Below are 16,278 nucleotides of genomic sequence, written 5' to 3'. Positions count from 1 at the left end.
AATCCGGAGGAGGACATTCCAAGGATAATGGAAAAGATGCAGGAGTTTGGGGAATACTCAGGACTAAAAATGAATTGGGAAAAATCAAATCTGATGTATATAGGGAATAACATCTCAACGGGCTTAGAAGGTATTCCCATGAAGGTAACAGGAAAATTTAGATATCTAGGGATAAATGTCTCAAAAACAGCAAAAGATTATATTCATGAAAATCTAATCCCATTAATTGATGAGATAAAAACCAAATGTAGATCATGGATAAAACTCCCCATAACCCAAATGGGTAGGGTAAATCTCATTAAGATGTCTATTCTCCCTAAACTCCTATATATATATTCCAGCAATCCCCTGTTTATATAAAAGACGAGTATTTTCGAAAAATAAAAAGCATCATCTCATTTATTTGGAGGAACAAGCGAGCAAGAATAAAGATGGATATACTATATAGAGATCGGGATAACGGGGGTTTATCAGTACCCAATTTTAAGAATTATTATATATCAGCTCAGTTAACCCATTTATGCGCATGGGTGCAGGAAGAGGAAGCCTCTGCAGAATTGAAGGAGCTAATAAAGAGTCCCGATGGGGATCAAACCCCTCTGCAGAAATTACTAGTAGGGGACATGAGAGGTAATCCTCCACCAATTATCAGGCAGGCTCTCAAGATTTGGAAAGGGGTAAATAAGACATTGCAGTATAACGGGCTGGATCCCGATACCCCCTTTTTCTCACTAGATGCCTTAATAGACATTAAAGAACAACAAGGAAGCAATATATGGGGAAAATATGGGATATTTTTGATTGGCCAAATATATCAAGGTCAAAACATTCGGTCATTTCAAGAACTACAAGAGGAGTTTGGAATACCTAAACATATGTTCTTTAGATATCTCCAGATTAAGAGTGCATTGACACAGTACGGAGTGGGAAGTAGGGTGGTTATAAAAGATTCACCTTGCAAAAAATTTATTAAACAAATAGGTAGTGGGAAAAGACTTTCCAAAATATATAAATATCTTAACCAGTATGTGCAGGACGAAGAGTTACAAGCATTAAAAGGAAAATGGGCAGTGGACATCCCCCGGGTGAGAGAAATAGAATGGAGAGAGGCGTTATCAGCCCCTAGTGAGGCCATTACCTCAATTCGAATACAACAAGTACAATTCAACATCCTGCATAGGAGTTACATAACACCAGTTCGAATGAGAAAAATTGCAGATACAAACTCAGATAGATGCCCAAAATGTAAGAAGGAGATCGGATCATTTCGCCATCTTTTGTGGGAATGTAATATAATACGGGATTATTGGGAAAAGATTATTAGTATTTTGGTAGATTTGGGGGTCCCTAGACCACTCCTATCAGAACTTAATCTTACAATGGGAGTATGGGAAGGAGGCGAAATTGCAAGAGAATGGAAACAGTTGGTGAGGAACCTAGCAGCGATAGCCAAGGTAATTATCGCCAGGTATTGGCTATCCCCTTCAGGTCCAAAAATTCAGGAGTGGTTGAATCTAACAAATAGCACATGTACATGTGCACATGAGAGATATGTATATGCCACAAGGGGCTCAGGTTCAAAGTTCATTAAAATTTGGGGACAATGGAAACAATCACAGTGGTATGAGGGGGTAGACCGGAACAATAACTAAAGAGTAGGGTCTTCATTATAATATATGTTTATGTATTGTTTTTTTTTTCTCCTTAGCCCTTCTCTTCTTTCCCCTTTTTCGTCCCACTTATCCTTACCTCCCTATTCTCCCAAGATAAGAAGGACTATAGGAATGCACGTAAAATAGAGTTGATAGTAGTAATATAAAAATACACAAAGGTAAAGACGGAGGGGAGGGGGGCGAGGGGGAGGGGGGAAGGGAAGGGTAGAGAAAAGAGTGATGTGAAACACGGATATGCACAATTTGAGAAAGTAATGAAACACGAATTGATAAGAAGATATTAATAGATGTAAAATGGGGAGAAGAAAAGGAAAATAAATATGTCACGACAGTCGAATTAACGATAAATAGTAAAAATATAACACAAGAAAGTATGCCCACTGATTTAAAGAGAAGAGGGGGGAGGAGGGGAGGGGGAGGGAGAGAAAAGAAAGGGAAGGGTAGGGGTGAGAAATGCACTTATAAATTATTAGTATTTTTTCTTTTCATTTCTAGCCTTGTCTATAGTAGTTAATAGAGTGTGTTAAATCAATAAATTGTAAAGAGATGGGAGAAGGTATTAATTCACGCCCAAGCCCGGAGGATAGATCACTATAGAAGGATAGGTTAAGGAAGGTGGGAGGGGGAGGGGGGGAGGATGGGGAAAGAGGGAAAATCGTATTAATTTAGTTACTCTCATTTTATTTATTTTTATTTGTTCATAGCCCCTTCTCTTCGTAATAATCTGGGATATAGCCTAGAACCAGTATGCGTGAATACACATACACTGTTGTTCCGTCGAGCCACTATAAATCTCATTCTAATATATAAGAAAAGAGGGAATAATAAACAAGTAACTTCTCCACTCCGGGAGATAGATGGGTGATTTAATGCCTTGCCTCATGCCTAGAGGAAAATGAAAGCTAAGGGTAACATGAATAGTTGGGAAATTAAGGGCCAAATGTATGTAAGTCTGTATGTTATGTGTGTGTGTGGGGGGGGGGGGAGATGCTATTTTATTGTCTTTCCATGTATATGTCACAAATCCGGAAAAAAAAAAAAAAAGTCAATAGCAATATGTTATATAAATGTATATTGAATTTCTTTTACTTGAATAAATAAAACTAAAATTAAAAAAAAAGGTGGCCAATCCCGGGATCGGCGGGATCCCGGGATTTTGCCCCAACGCCGGGATTTCTATAAACTCCAATCCTTGTTTTTTTGTGATTAGACTGTGCATGCACCGGGCAGGGTCTCAGCACTCGCTCAAAATCTGCCCGGCTGTTTCTGATGTCTGGCCTGCAGCACTGCGCAGTGTGACGGTCAGAGGTCACGCAGCGCAGGTCGAACAGCCGCACTGCCAAAGGACGTACAACCGCTCTGCCCGCCCACAGCCGCACTGCATGCCCCGGCTCCCAGACGTGCCTCCAGCTCCCTGGCGCCCGGCCATGCCTCCAGCAGCACAGCATCGCTCCCCGCCCAGCTCCCAGCCACCTGTCGGCCCCCTGCCATAAAGGTAATGCCGGGGCATTTTTTTTATTTTATTAGGGAAGCCAATCCAGGGTATCCCGGCATTGGGCTTTTTTCAATCCCAAATTCCGGGATGGAAAGAATGCCACGGGATTGGCATCCCTAGATGGTGCTAAAACAGCGGCCTTGCAGCATTGATGGTGAGGTGGATAGTAAAATCATGGCGAGGGGACCCCAGATGGTGGTGAGGCAATCTGCTCAGTCTTAGGGTTTATTTATTAAAGGTCAATTTAAAATTCAATATTAATCGATGTTGTGCTTTTAGGGCTAGAACACACATTTACTGACAGTTGGATTCTTATATTCATTTTTAAATGTTAGTAAATGTGTCCTAGCCCAGGAAGTCCAGCATCGATTAAGAGCGAGTTTAAAAAAATCAATATTGACCTTTAGTAAATCTATCCCTCAGGCTGGGTATATACTTATAGATATATCTGCAGAACAATCGATCTGTAGATATATCTGTGGACGGATCGGGCAGCGTGTTCTCCATACATCCTGCCCAATCCATAGTGACTGGTGTCACAACTGGGCGTGTGCAATTACATGCGCCGCCCAATTCAGCTGCTGATCACCGCCGGCTCCTGCAGCGGGTGTATGGGAGGTCAGGAGATCGCCCTCACACACAGCACCATGCACTATCTATTTTTAGGTATGTTGACCATCGGCTGTGTTGCAGAGCTGATGCGATATATCTGACAGACATCATTCACAGACCAGCGATATATCGGCCAGTGTGTGCGCAGCATTAGACATGTTCAGTTTAAGTGATAAAACATCCATGAACATTTGCTTCTCAATGTAAACAATGCTGTCTGTTGTCATTCATCTGTTTCCTGTAGATGGGTGCACAAGCAGGAATACCTCGGAGGGAGATCTCATTGTGTCTCCAGATTATATACTAGAAGATAAGAACCTCAGACAAGACTCTCCAGAGGAAAACCCGATTATCCCCAATACACACCCAACATTTCACTGTGCAGATATTTCATCTGGTCCCTCTAGTCATGAGGAACCTTCTCCTGATCATTCAGATCCATTTCCGTGTTCTGAGTGTGGGAAATGTTTTTCAAAGAAATCAGCTCTTGTTACACATCAGAAAAGTCACACTGGTGAGAGACCATTTTCATGTTCTGAATGTGGGAAATGTTTCACACGTAAATCGAATCTTGTTACACATGAGAGAACTCACACAAGTGAGAAAACATTTTCATGTCCTGAGTGTGGGAAATGTTTTAAAGATAAATCTTAGGCGTGGCTACGGCGGCAAGAGGATAGGACGTGGCGTGCTGGGGCTCCCTGGACACTTATCCTGAAAGTAAATCCTGTACCAGCGGTTTGCTCCCCTGACCCCCCCGCGTACCTGTTGTGGCCCCCGCTGTACCCGGCGAGCCGACCGAGACCCGCGGGCGCCGTTTCTGGAGCCTGGGAGCCGGGTGTGAGGTCTGTGGCCTGTCCTCCTTGGCGTCCCCGGCACTTCCGGCCGCGCGCGACTTCTGCTGCTGGCCTCCTGTGGATGCTGCTGCGGACGGACAGGCGGAGGTGAGCGGCGGCTGGTGGGGCTGGGGCAGGCATCTCCCCCCTGCTAAGTGGCCTATACCCCTGGAGCACTCAGGTGGTGGCCCCAGATCTGGCTGCCAATAAGGCACCCTACAGTTCTAAAACTCCGGCGGCCATATTGGAGGTGGCGGGCTGTGTGCCTCTGCCCGAGGGCACAGTTCTTGCACTGGGTGGGGAGTGGTGAATGCCAGTGGCTACAGACTGTCTACCTGCATGCAGCTGGATGACTTTAACCCCTTGTCTGCCACACTTTCTGATCACTGTCTCCCAGCACACAGCCTTGTGCTGCACTGGATAACACTGCAACTTAACCTGGTGCTGCACTGAATAACACTGCAACTTAACCTGGTGCTGCACTGAATAATACTGCAACTTAACCTTGTGCTGCACTGAATAATACTGCAACTTAACCTTGTGCTGCACTGAATAATACTGCAACTTAACCTTGTGCTGCACTGAATAACACTGCAACTTAACCTTGTGCTGCACTGAATAACACTGCAACTTAACCTTGTGCTGCACTGAATAACACTGCAACTTAACCTTGTGCTGCACTGAATAATACTGCAACTTAACCTTGTGCTTGTGCTGCACTACATAATACTGCAACTTAACCTCGTCCTGTCCACTGCTACAGAACCTACCTAGCGGGTATACGGGAGGTTTCATACTCCTGCCTCCACTTATCATGGGAAAACAAAATCATGGTACCCCTGCGGCCAAGCTGGCAAAATATGCGAGGGGCCCTGGGGCGCAGAATCAGTCTGCATCTAATGTGGAGGACACGCCCGACTCTGAAAATCCAGTTGACCCCAAGGAGCTGAGTGCTGATGCACCTCCTGCACCTGCATCCTTACAGCAAATTCTAGATGCTATATCCGGTACTGAAAAGAGGCTGTCGGACAAGATCGAAAAAGTGCAATGTGATCTGTCATTGCTCCGACAAGATGTGCAGCGCATCCGTGAACGAGTGGGGGAAGTCGAGACTCGTGTATCTACAGTTGAGGACGCGATCGAACCCCTGAAAACCACGGTGACTACTCTGACACAACAGGTCTCTACTATCCAGAACAAGTTAATGGACATGGAGGGCCGCCTGAGGAGAAACAACGTGCGGTTTGTCGGCCTGCCGGAAAAGGAGGAGGGTTCAGCACCTGAGACGTTCCTGGAAGAATGGCTCCTAACAACTTATGGTAAAGAATCCTTCACTCCTCAGTTTGCGGTCGAAAGGGCGCACAGGGTCCCTACTCGGCCTCTCCCACCTGGGGCCCCTCCCAGGACATTTATTGCGAAATTTCTACACTACAAAGATCGGGACACAGTACTGCGATTGAACCGCACCAGGGGTCCCATGACTAGGAATGGCGTGACCATCTCTACATTTCCCGACTTCGCAATGGAGGTGCAAAAGGAAAGGGCTTTGTTTGTGCCCGTGAAACGCAGGCTGAGAGATTTGAACCTCCCGTACTCCATGTTATTTCCAGCCAGATTGCGGGTGGTAGCGGATGGCGAAACAAAGTTCTTCAGCAGTCCTCGTGAGGCGGCGGCATGGCTGGATCGCTTTGCACCCGGTGCTAGACGGCTGGCCCCGGACTGATTCTCCGTATGACTATGTGGTAAAGTGTGGTTACACACATCTTGAAAATGACACAAACTTTTCCTCTTTATTACAAGTGGGTTGGGGTGACTTTCAAGAGCAGTGAATGTTGCCATACACATTTTTGATATTGCCGTTATCAGTTTGCTTATATAAGGAATGTGGTCCCTGTTGGGTCTGTGGGGCTCTTTATAATCTATGCTCTGGGAGGTGGGGGGGGGGGGGAATTACTTAAGGTTCACATTTACTAATATATGTCTGGGGGGCTCCCTTGCTTGTATTGGTAGTTATTACTTAATTGCCCTCAGAGTTTATTGGGGGAGCTTTCTACTCTGTTCCGATAAGTTCATAGTTTAGGGATTCAAGTATGCCATTGTTCGGGGAGGTATACAGGGAGGGGGTGAGTTATTGGGGAATCTTCTTAGTTATGTCTTTTTCTTTCTATCTCTTCTTTTTTTGTCTTTACTGTGTAGTGTATCATGCATTCTATTTTACTGTGTTTTGCTTATATTGGGGGGATTCAATAATTCATGGTTGGGTGAGGGTGCTGCACCTCGTGCCTCAAGGGGATTGTCGAGGTGACGATTGTTATTACTGTGTTATGTTTTTCCCTCCATGATGACGCACCTCACTGTGCTAACCTGGAATATCCGGGGAATCAATGACAGGATCAAACGCTCCCTAATACTTAAGTTGATCACACAATATGGCTCAGATGTTACATGCTTGGTGGAGACCCATCTGGTGGGAAATAGGTTACTTTCATTGCGTAGGCCTTGGGTGGGCTGGGCTTATCACGCCTCTCACACCACATACTCCAGGGGTGTTTCCATTCTAATTAAAAAAACGGTACAGTTTGCACTAATTTCGGTTAAAACAGACCCCCTGGGACGATACGTTTTCCTACACTGTAAACTACATTCCCAACCCTTTTTTGTTTTGGCAGTTTATATTCCTCCTCCCTTTAACTACGAGGTCTTGAGCCATGCGGTTGCGTTTGTTGCCCAGTCACCTGACACGCCAGTTATATGCCTTGGGGACTTTAATAACCTAATGAATCACGGTTTAGATAAGTGGAGGCCTCCTGGCTCTGTCCCTTTCAATGACTGCCCATCAAATTTTGCAAATTACATTACGTCACTTGGCCTGAGGGACGTGTGGCGTGTTAAACACCCTGACGCTACCCAGTTCTCTTGCTTCTCCAGGACTTACCACTCGTTTTCGCGAATTGACCTAGCTCTGGTTTCCCTGTCCCTGTTACCAAGAATTGTGGATGTATGCTACAAGGCTAGAGGTGTCTCGGACCATTCCCCTCTCATGCTGGCGGTAGATATGGAGTGCCGAAGGGGACAGTCCCATTGGAAACTGCATCCCTCATGGTTGCTCCAATTCGGTGAAACCTCGGATCTCCAAAATTTATGGGAAGGGTATTTTAATGATAATGTGGGCTCGGCTTCTGCTCCAATGGTTTGGGAATCATTTAAGGCATATATGAGAGGCACCTTGATATCTAAGATCGCCTCCCTCAAGACATCTGCTAGGGCTAGGGGTGAGGAGCTGGAGGAGAGATGTCGGGACCTGGAGATTAGATATTTAAACAGTGGCCTGGAGGAGACTAGAGTGGAGTGGGACCTGGCGCAGGCTGAGTGGATCTCCCACCTAGAGGATCGAAATGCCCGTAACCTACTGTTTAGATCCCACCGTATATATATGAGTGCCGACAAGACAAGTAGTCTTTTGTCACACTTGGTGCATTCGGACCGTCCCGCAAACTCGGTTGCCCAGATCTATAGACCTGATGGTGTACTACAGACCTCTACTGTGGATATAGCCGAAGTCTTTTTTAACTTTTTTCAGGATTTATATGGCTCTAGATTGATGTGTTCACAGGGGGACCTCTGTGGATACCTGGGATGTATTGAATTGTCCCTGCTGTCCACTGAGGCTAGAGCTTCTCTGGATGCCCCTATTACTGTGGCCGAGGTTGAGGTGGCGGTCCGATCCTTTTCCGGGGGTAAGGCTCCGGGCACCGATGGCATACCGGTGGAGTTATATAGATCAAACTTAGACCTGTTTGCCCCAAAACTGCTAGATTTATTTAATTGTCTTTTCGACCTTAATGTCATGCCAGACTCTATGTCAGAAGCGGTCATAGTAGTCCTCCCTAAGCCCGGGAAAGACCCTGAATACCCTGATTCTTATAGGCCCATCTCCCTAATTACGACAGATGCTAAAATTCTGGCAAAAATTCTGGCTATTAGGCTCAATGGTGTAATTTTATCCATAATTCATCCGGACCAGACCGGCTTTATGCCAGGCATGTCCACCTGTGCTAACCTGAGGCGCCTGTACACACATATTCAGGCTATCCATACAGAGGAGGAGCACTCAGTTGTGGTCTCTTTCGATGCCAATAAGGCCTTCGACTCTGTCGAGTGGCCTTATTTGTGGCAGGTAATGAAGCTTATGGGGTTTGGCCCTCGGTTTTTGAAATGGGTGCAGTTGCTATACCTTCACCCGATGGCCAGGATTTCTGTCAATGGCCACACGTCACTCCCTTTTCAGTTGGGGCGGGGTACTAGGCAGGGATGCCCGCTCTCCCCCGGTCTATTTGCCATAGCAATTGAGCCATTGGCATGTGTGCTCAGACACCATCCTGATATAGTTGGACTAACATTGGGACAGAGAACTGATACTGTGGCGCTTTATGCAGATGACTTATTACTGTTTCTAAAGGACTACAGGTTATCTATGCCAATTGCCTTACAGATAATGGAGGAATTTGGTAGATTCTCAGGCCTTACCATAAACTGGGCCAAATCATCCATTATGCCCCTGCGTGGGTCCCCACCTCTTGACCCGGGCATCCCTCTTCCACTTCGTTGGGTTTCCCAGTTTAAATACTTGGGAATCCTAGTCACTAATAATAGCCGCGATTTCATTCCCCAGAACTTAACTCCGATTCTATCCTATATTAAAGACAAAACCTCAGTCTGGAGTAGACTCCCCCTAAACGTTCTTGGCAGGGTTAGTTTGACTAAAATGATCATACAACCTAAGGTGATGTATGTGTTACAGCAGGCACCAGTCTATGTCCCTGTCTCCTTTTTTAGACATCTAAATAGTTTGCTGTCCTCTCTAATTTGGGCGAACAAACGCCCTAGGATTAGTATTAATACGCTTACCAGGTCAAGGACAGACGGGGGCTTGGCCCTGCCGCAGTTTAGACTTTACTATCATGCTTGTCAACTCTCCCATATTAGGCTTTGGGTACAGGATAATGATCGGTCATCACTTCCCGCTGTGTTCTTACATCACATATGCCCCATGGTGACACCTCTACAGTTATTGTTGGGCGGCAAGATACCCAGAGGTGCTCCTCCACTGGTGGTCCAGGCAGTCAGGATCTGGCAGGAGGTCCAACGGATAATGGGTTATACTGATATTGATCCGGAGGCTCCCCTCTGGCACTCCATGCAACTCTCTGAGACCGCGTCCTTGTCGGGTAGGCGGCTATGGTCGTCTCGGGGCGTGGTGACTATTGGGCAGCTCTATGAGGCCAGCCAGCTAAAATCGTTTCAACAGTTGAAGGAGGAGTATGGACTGTCTCAATTTTATTTTTTCAGGTACCTTCAGCTGCGCCATGCCCTGGGTACACAATTTAACAATAGTCCCCCTGTATTGACACCCTCCCCAATAAGGACCTTTATGAGCAACCTGGGTCAGACTAAGGCTATATCCCTGACATATTCACTCTTACTGTCCTATTTACATAAAGATTCCCTGCCCACTCTGAAGTCCAAGTGGGAGGTAGATATTGGGCAGCTGGGGGAGGAAGAGTGGGAGGAGGCGTTGGCACTTCCCAGACATGCTACGGTCTCTGCGAGATTTCAACAGGTGCAGCTATTCATATTACATAGGACATACCTGACCCCAACAAAACTTGTAACCTTTGGAGGACGCGCCACCCCAGACTGCCCTAAATGCCACTCCCTGCAGGGGTGCTTTTGGCATCTACTGTGGGATTGTCCCTTGGTCTCCTCCTTCTGGGCTGGTGTTCAAGCGACTATAGTTTCCACTGGGATCTCTGATCAGGCACTGACCCCCAAGCTATGTGTACTGGGCAGTAGGGAAAATGCCCCTCTTACCAATACAGAATGTCAGTATGTGATAAATCTCTGTTCTCTTGCTAAGGTGGTGATAGCTAGGCACTGGATGGCTAATTTGGGACCTACATTGGTGGAATGGAAGGCCCTGGTAAACACTACTGTACAAAGTGAAAAATATGTATACATGTCCCGCGGTACCATGGCTAAATTTGACAAAATTTGGAACAGATGGTTGGAATCCCCACACTCCTCGTCTCACTCATAATATTACTGGGCCCGAATTCTGGTAATTACATTAAGGATTAGTAATTGAAATAGGAATGCGTTATTACTATTTCGTGCCGATCATACTTATCTATTTGTTAGGAGATACTTTTTCAATGTGATATTTTTATTGTATTTTTTGTATGTGGGATATACCCCCTACTTGATATTTGCATGATACCCTCCCTTTTTTCTCTTTTTTTTTTTTTTTTTTTTTTTTTTTTTTTTTTCTCTTTCCCTTTTCATCTTTCTTTAATTGTTAGAAATTGATATTATGGTCTAGATATTTTGAATGTACAGAACTCAGACATTAAGTGGTTAATATTGTCTTTATTCTTATATATATGCATAACATCATATATTTAATACATTTGTATGCAGATTATATGCTTAATTATTTTTGTATGTGATTAATTAATGCACTACGGTGTTCTGTACAGTTTTTTCTCTTTATTGTCCAATAAAAAAGATTCTATTTAAAAAAAAAAAAGATAAATCTTATCTAGTTAAACATGAGAGAAGTCACACAGGCGAGAAATCAGTTTCATGTTCTGAGTGTGGGAAATGTTTTAGAGATAAATCAGCTCTTGTTATACATGAGAGAAGTCACACAGGTGAAAAACCATTTCCGTGCTCTGAATGTGAAAAAAGTTTTAGCGATAAATCAACTCTTGTTAGACATGAGAGAAGTCACACAGGTGAAAAACCATTTCCGTGTTCTGAGTGTGGGAAATGTTTTTCAAAGAAATCAGCTCTTGTTACACATCAGAGAAGTCACACTGGTGAGAGACCATTTTCATGTTCTGAATGTGGGAAATGTTTCACACTTAAATCGAATCTTGTTACACATGAGAGAACTCACACAAGTGAGAAAACATTTTCATGTCCTGAGTGTGGGAAATGTTTTAAAGATAAATCTTATCTAGTTAAACATCAGAGAAGTCACAAAGGTGAGAAATCAGTTTCATGTTCTGAGTGTGGGAAATGTTTTAGAGATAAATCAGCTCTTGTTATACATGAGAGAAGTCACACAGGTGAGAAACCATTTCCATGCTCTGAATGTGAAAAAAGTTTTAGCGATAAATCAAGTCTTGTTAGACATGAGAGAAGTCACACAGGTGAGAAACCATTTTCATGCTCTAAATGTGAAAAAAGTTTTAGCGATAAATCAACTCTTGTTATACATGAGAAACTTCACACAGGTGAGAAACCATTTTCATGTACTGAGTGTGGCAAATGTTTCCTAAAAAAATCAGCTCTTGTTAGACATGAGAGACATCACACAGGAGAGAAACCATATTCATGTTCTGAGTGTGGGAAATGTTTTAGACTAAAAGAAAGTCAAGTTATGCATGAGAAACTTCACAAAGGAGAGCAACCATTTTCATGTCCTGAGTGTGGGAAATGTTTTACAAATAAAACGGCTCTTGTTACACATGAGAGAATTCACACAGGTGAGAAACCATTTCCATGTTCTGAATGTGAGAAATGTTTTAGAGATAAATCAACTCTTGTTAGACATGAGACAATTCACACAGGTGAGAAACCATTTTCATGTCCTGAGTGTGGGAAATGTTTCCTAAAGAAATCAGCTCTTGTTGGACATGAGAGAATTCACACAGGTGAGAAACCATTTTCATGTCCTGAGTGTGGGAAATGTTTTAGAAATACATCAGCTCTTATTAGACATAAGAGAAGTCACACAGATGAGAAACCATTTACATGTCCTGAGTGTGAGAAATGTTTTAGAAACAAAGACAGTCTAGTTACACATGAGAGACTTCACACAGGAGAGAAACCATTTTCATGCTCTGAATGTGGGAAATGTTTTACAAATAAAACGGCTCTTGTTACACATGAGAGAATTCATACAGGCGAGAAACCATTTTCATGCTCTGAATGTGGGAAATGTTTTAGAGATAAATCAACTGTTCGTAAACACCAGAAAACTCACACACAAAAAGTATAATTTAAATGAGCAGATCTACATGAAATGGAAGCATCGATACTAAATTCCTTTGTCATCCATCGGGTGTGAATTATTAGACAGACAGTGTGTTTATAGACAGTTAATAGATCCCCTTTCCAGGCCCCCTATCACTCCCCCTTGTACAACCTTTTGATATGAATTGAAGATTATTTGGTACGTATGTATTATCTGGGACATACGCATGGAGTTGATTTTATATAGTGTGGCGAGCCACCGTGCCCGAAACGTGGCGAGCGGACGCGGTCTCATAAGAAAAACGGGAGCCCAGATATTACATACGTACCGATTCATTTATATAATTTCATATAAAAAAGATAGTTGTTTTGAATCGAATGTCGCTGCGCGTCAAAACAAGAGGATGAAAGAAGCCTATTATGTTGTATTAAAACCAGGTAGTTATTGCAGTGTTATAAATATTATTTAAAAATTTTAAAGATTCCACGTAAGAAAATGGTTATAAGAGCAAAACACATACACATTGCACAAGTCGGCAAGAAAAAACGGAAAGCAACATGAATTCCGTATCGGGTATAAATCATCAGTGGCAATGGGATTTTGGTTTCGCTCATAGTCCTGTCAAAGTACTGCGACGGTAATATATATATATATATAATTTTAACCATCATTGTTTTATTTAGTAACAGGGCCTGGGCTGAAAGTCTGACTGCTACGACAGGTGCTAATGCTTTTTGAAAAAGTATTCCAGCTGGTGGACGTGCCGAAAAAGCTACAAACTGATAAGAGTTTCTAAACAAAGTCCAAAAAAAAGTATTAGAAAAATAAGGTATACAGCATTTCACAACCAATAATGATGTGAAAGCGGCTGTTTGATACCCCTTTTACACCAAGGCAAAACCCAGGTTGGACCCAGGTCAGCGTTGGTGTAAAAGGGGCCAACCCAGGTCCTGACCAGGGTTAAACACTGATTGGACCTGGGTCGTGGGCGGTGTCAGACCGCACTCTAGACCCGGGTTATTGCCGTGTTCTTGCGGCCCCAACACGGTTCAAGGTGCGGTCTGAAAAGGCCACCACGGGTCGAGCAACACGGGTGTTCAACCCTGGTAATGACCAGGGTTGAACACGGCTATGACCCGTGTCAAGTGCAGTGTGAACGAGTGCCTGGGTCGAGCGACCCGTCTCCCGTTCACAGTATGGAGGAGGCAGCACTGTCAGCTCCAAGTACTGCCGCCTCCCGAGCCCCCGATGACGCGCCGCCACCCAGCTCCGCCCCATGCGATGTCACCGACTCGGCAATATGCCGTGTCGGAGTCTGAACTTTGAGACCGCATTGCCGTGTTGCTCTGGGAATGGGACCCGTGTCCTAATCCCGTGTGCGACACGGCATTTGCGGTCTGAAAGTAGTATCAATGGTTCCAACCCAGCTTGGGACATCCGGGTAGTGCTGAAAGGATACCAGAAGTGCTGGATACCTTTCCATAGTGCGCTGCAGTGGCAAACGACAGCAGCCAGGAAGGATACGGGCACACAGAAATCATAAATGAATAATTGGATGCAGTATAATTTGTTAGTTTTTTTTGTTTGGGAGGCGTGGGGGCTGGGGGGAACACATGGGAGATTCTGTCTGCTGCTGCTGGGGAGAGCACATGGGTGATGCTGCACTTTTATACCACTATGTGTGATTGAGCACTCACTATAACTTTTTGAAAAATATTTTCCAAAATAAACAAACCAACATTTTTCAATGCTAACTTGTCATGTCTTTTATAGCGTTGGATTGGATGGCAGTTTATCAGTCCTAAAATGGACATTTTTAATGTCAACCATAGAGAAAAGCAGGGCTGACCCAGGTTCAGTGTAAACGACGCAGACCTGGGTCACAGTGCTGTGTAAATGGGGTATGAAGCTGGATCCAACCCTATAAACTACAGTGTTCAAAGACCAGGGTCCGACCAGGGATTTTGGTGTAAAAGGGGTAATAGAGTGTTTCAATAGGACTTTAAAAACACCAATGTGGCGTTATTTCACAGCGAAGAATACCTACAGATATATGGATGTTTTACAAGACTTTATACGCGGCTATAATAACGCTTTCCATAGAATGATAAAGTGCGCTCCAAGCTCTGTGAATTACTCTAACGCTTGTCTTCAAGATGACGTACAGCGATTTACTTTAGAAGTAAGAAAACATCTATTTCTTTAGGAATTGGTGACCACGTCTGTATTTACAAATATAAGGACATTTTTCATAAAGGCTACTGTGTGAACACTAAAGGTCTTAAGCCCCTTTATAAGCTGGAGGACCTCTACGCTGAGACTATAACAGGCAGTTTTTACCCTGACGAGCTACAATACATACCAAATAACTATAATAAGGTTTACAAAGTGGATGAGATTTTGAAAATATGGAGGTCGGAAATCAGTGTTAGTCAAGTGGCGAGGATAACCCTCAAAATTTAACAGTTGGGTCAAGGCATCGATGTAAAAGATACATAAACAAAGAGGGCGATGGATGATAAATCATTCAACATAACGATGTTGAGTACCGTCTCCGCTGATACATTTTCCCAAATTAAGATTTCTAACTATACGGCAAAACTGGCGAAGCCGATAGACTTAAACCGCGAATGGGAAGTAGCTCTTACAGAAATACAATATCAGCACACCTGGAATACAATCGATGTTCGTGACTGTATGTTGAAAATAACAAGGTGGGATGTTTTGAATGCGGCTGTCACGAGGGTGTGTGTTAAACCAGGTTTTTATGAAACTATTGAAGCGCAAATTAAAGTATTCAATGCCAAAATTGATTGGCCTAAACTGGATGGTGGATTTAAGCTATGGTACATCTCACTTGAACGAGCTGTGTTCATTGACAATAAGACGATGTACCATATATCAGCTGCCCCTAAGCTGATGAGAATACTGGGATCTCCAGTAATATGGAACGGCAGTTCTCACTGCTACCCACTACCTTTATGTGATAGTTACATACAACCACCCCACTTGATTCTAGAACCTGTCAACAAGATCCCGCCTTCGAAGGCTGAGTCAGGGCTTCCCAACACACCAGCCTTGACACAGACATTAATCGAGCACCAGAGGGTTGGCAACCGCTATGTACCGCTGTTGCGGACTGTTGAAATAAAGTGTCATAAAAATGAGATGATCACTATACGGTATGAGAAGTCCAATTTTGTGCCAATGTGTTAAGCATATTTTGACACGATCACTATAGAGATCAAGAACGCCCACAACGAGAACATCGCATTTAAGTTCCGGAAAGCGAATTTCAGATGTCGCAAAGCCCAATTTTAGTAATTAGCATTGTCGCCATAAAAAATTGTGGCAATCTGGTTCTCTACTTGCAATATTATAAAACCTGAAGCCGGTAACTGATTACATGGTTTTCACGGCAGTGCGTACATGTACGGCTGTGGGTTAGGCACCATTTTTCGAAGCCTGTTCAGAATTGCGGTGCCTCTTTTCCAAAGAGGTCTGGAGTTGACAAAACCCCACAAAAAAAAAATGCCACACGCAAATGGAAAAGCCACAATTGATGTTGTGAATAAATTTACATGATGCAAATCAAGATGGATCCAGGTTAATTTATACGAG

At 43.9% G+C, this 16,278-nt stretch overlaps 1 protein-coding gene across 1 annotated transcript in view; it reads left to right on the top strand.

The window, feature by feature from the left end:
- Positions 1–13,973, top strand: part of LOC146010112 (uncharacterized) — a 42,741-nt gene extending 28,768 nt beyond the window's left edge. Inside the window, exons 6-8 of the mRNA XM_083151034.1 lie at positions 4,025–4,414; positions 9,421–9,426; positions 11,204–13,973. Of these exons, the coding sequence (XP_083007160.1) occupies positions 4,025–4,414; positions 9,421–9,426; positions 11,204–12,681 (1,874 nt within the window). The 3' untranslated portion in view covers positions 12,682–13,973. The remainder of the gene's footprint in view (positions 1–4,024; positions 4,415–9,420; positions 9,427–11,203) is intronic.
- Positions 13,974–16,278: the final 2,305 nt, after the last annotated feature.

This window comes from Crinia signifera, chromosome 6 (genome assembly GCF_055691185.1).
Source record: "Crinia signifera chromosome 6, ASM5569118v1, whole genome shotgun sequence".
Classification (NCBI taxonomy): domain Eukaryota; kingdom Metazoa; phylum Chordata; class Amphibia; order Anura; family Myobatrachidae; genus Crinia; species Crinia signifera.
Note: the sequence above shows the minus strand (reverse complement) of the source record. Positions and strands in the feature narration are given on the sequence as shown.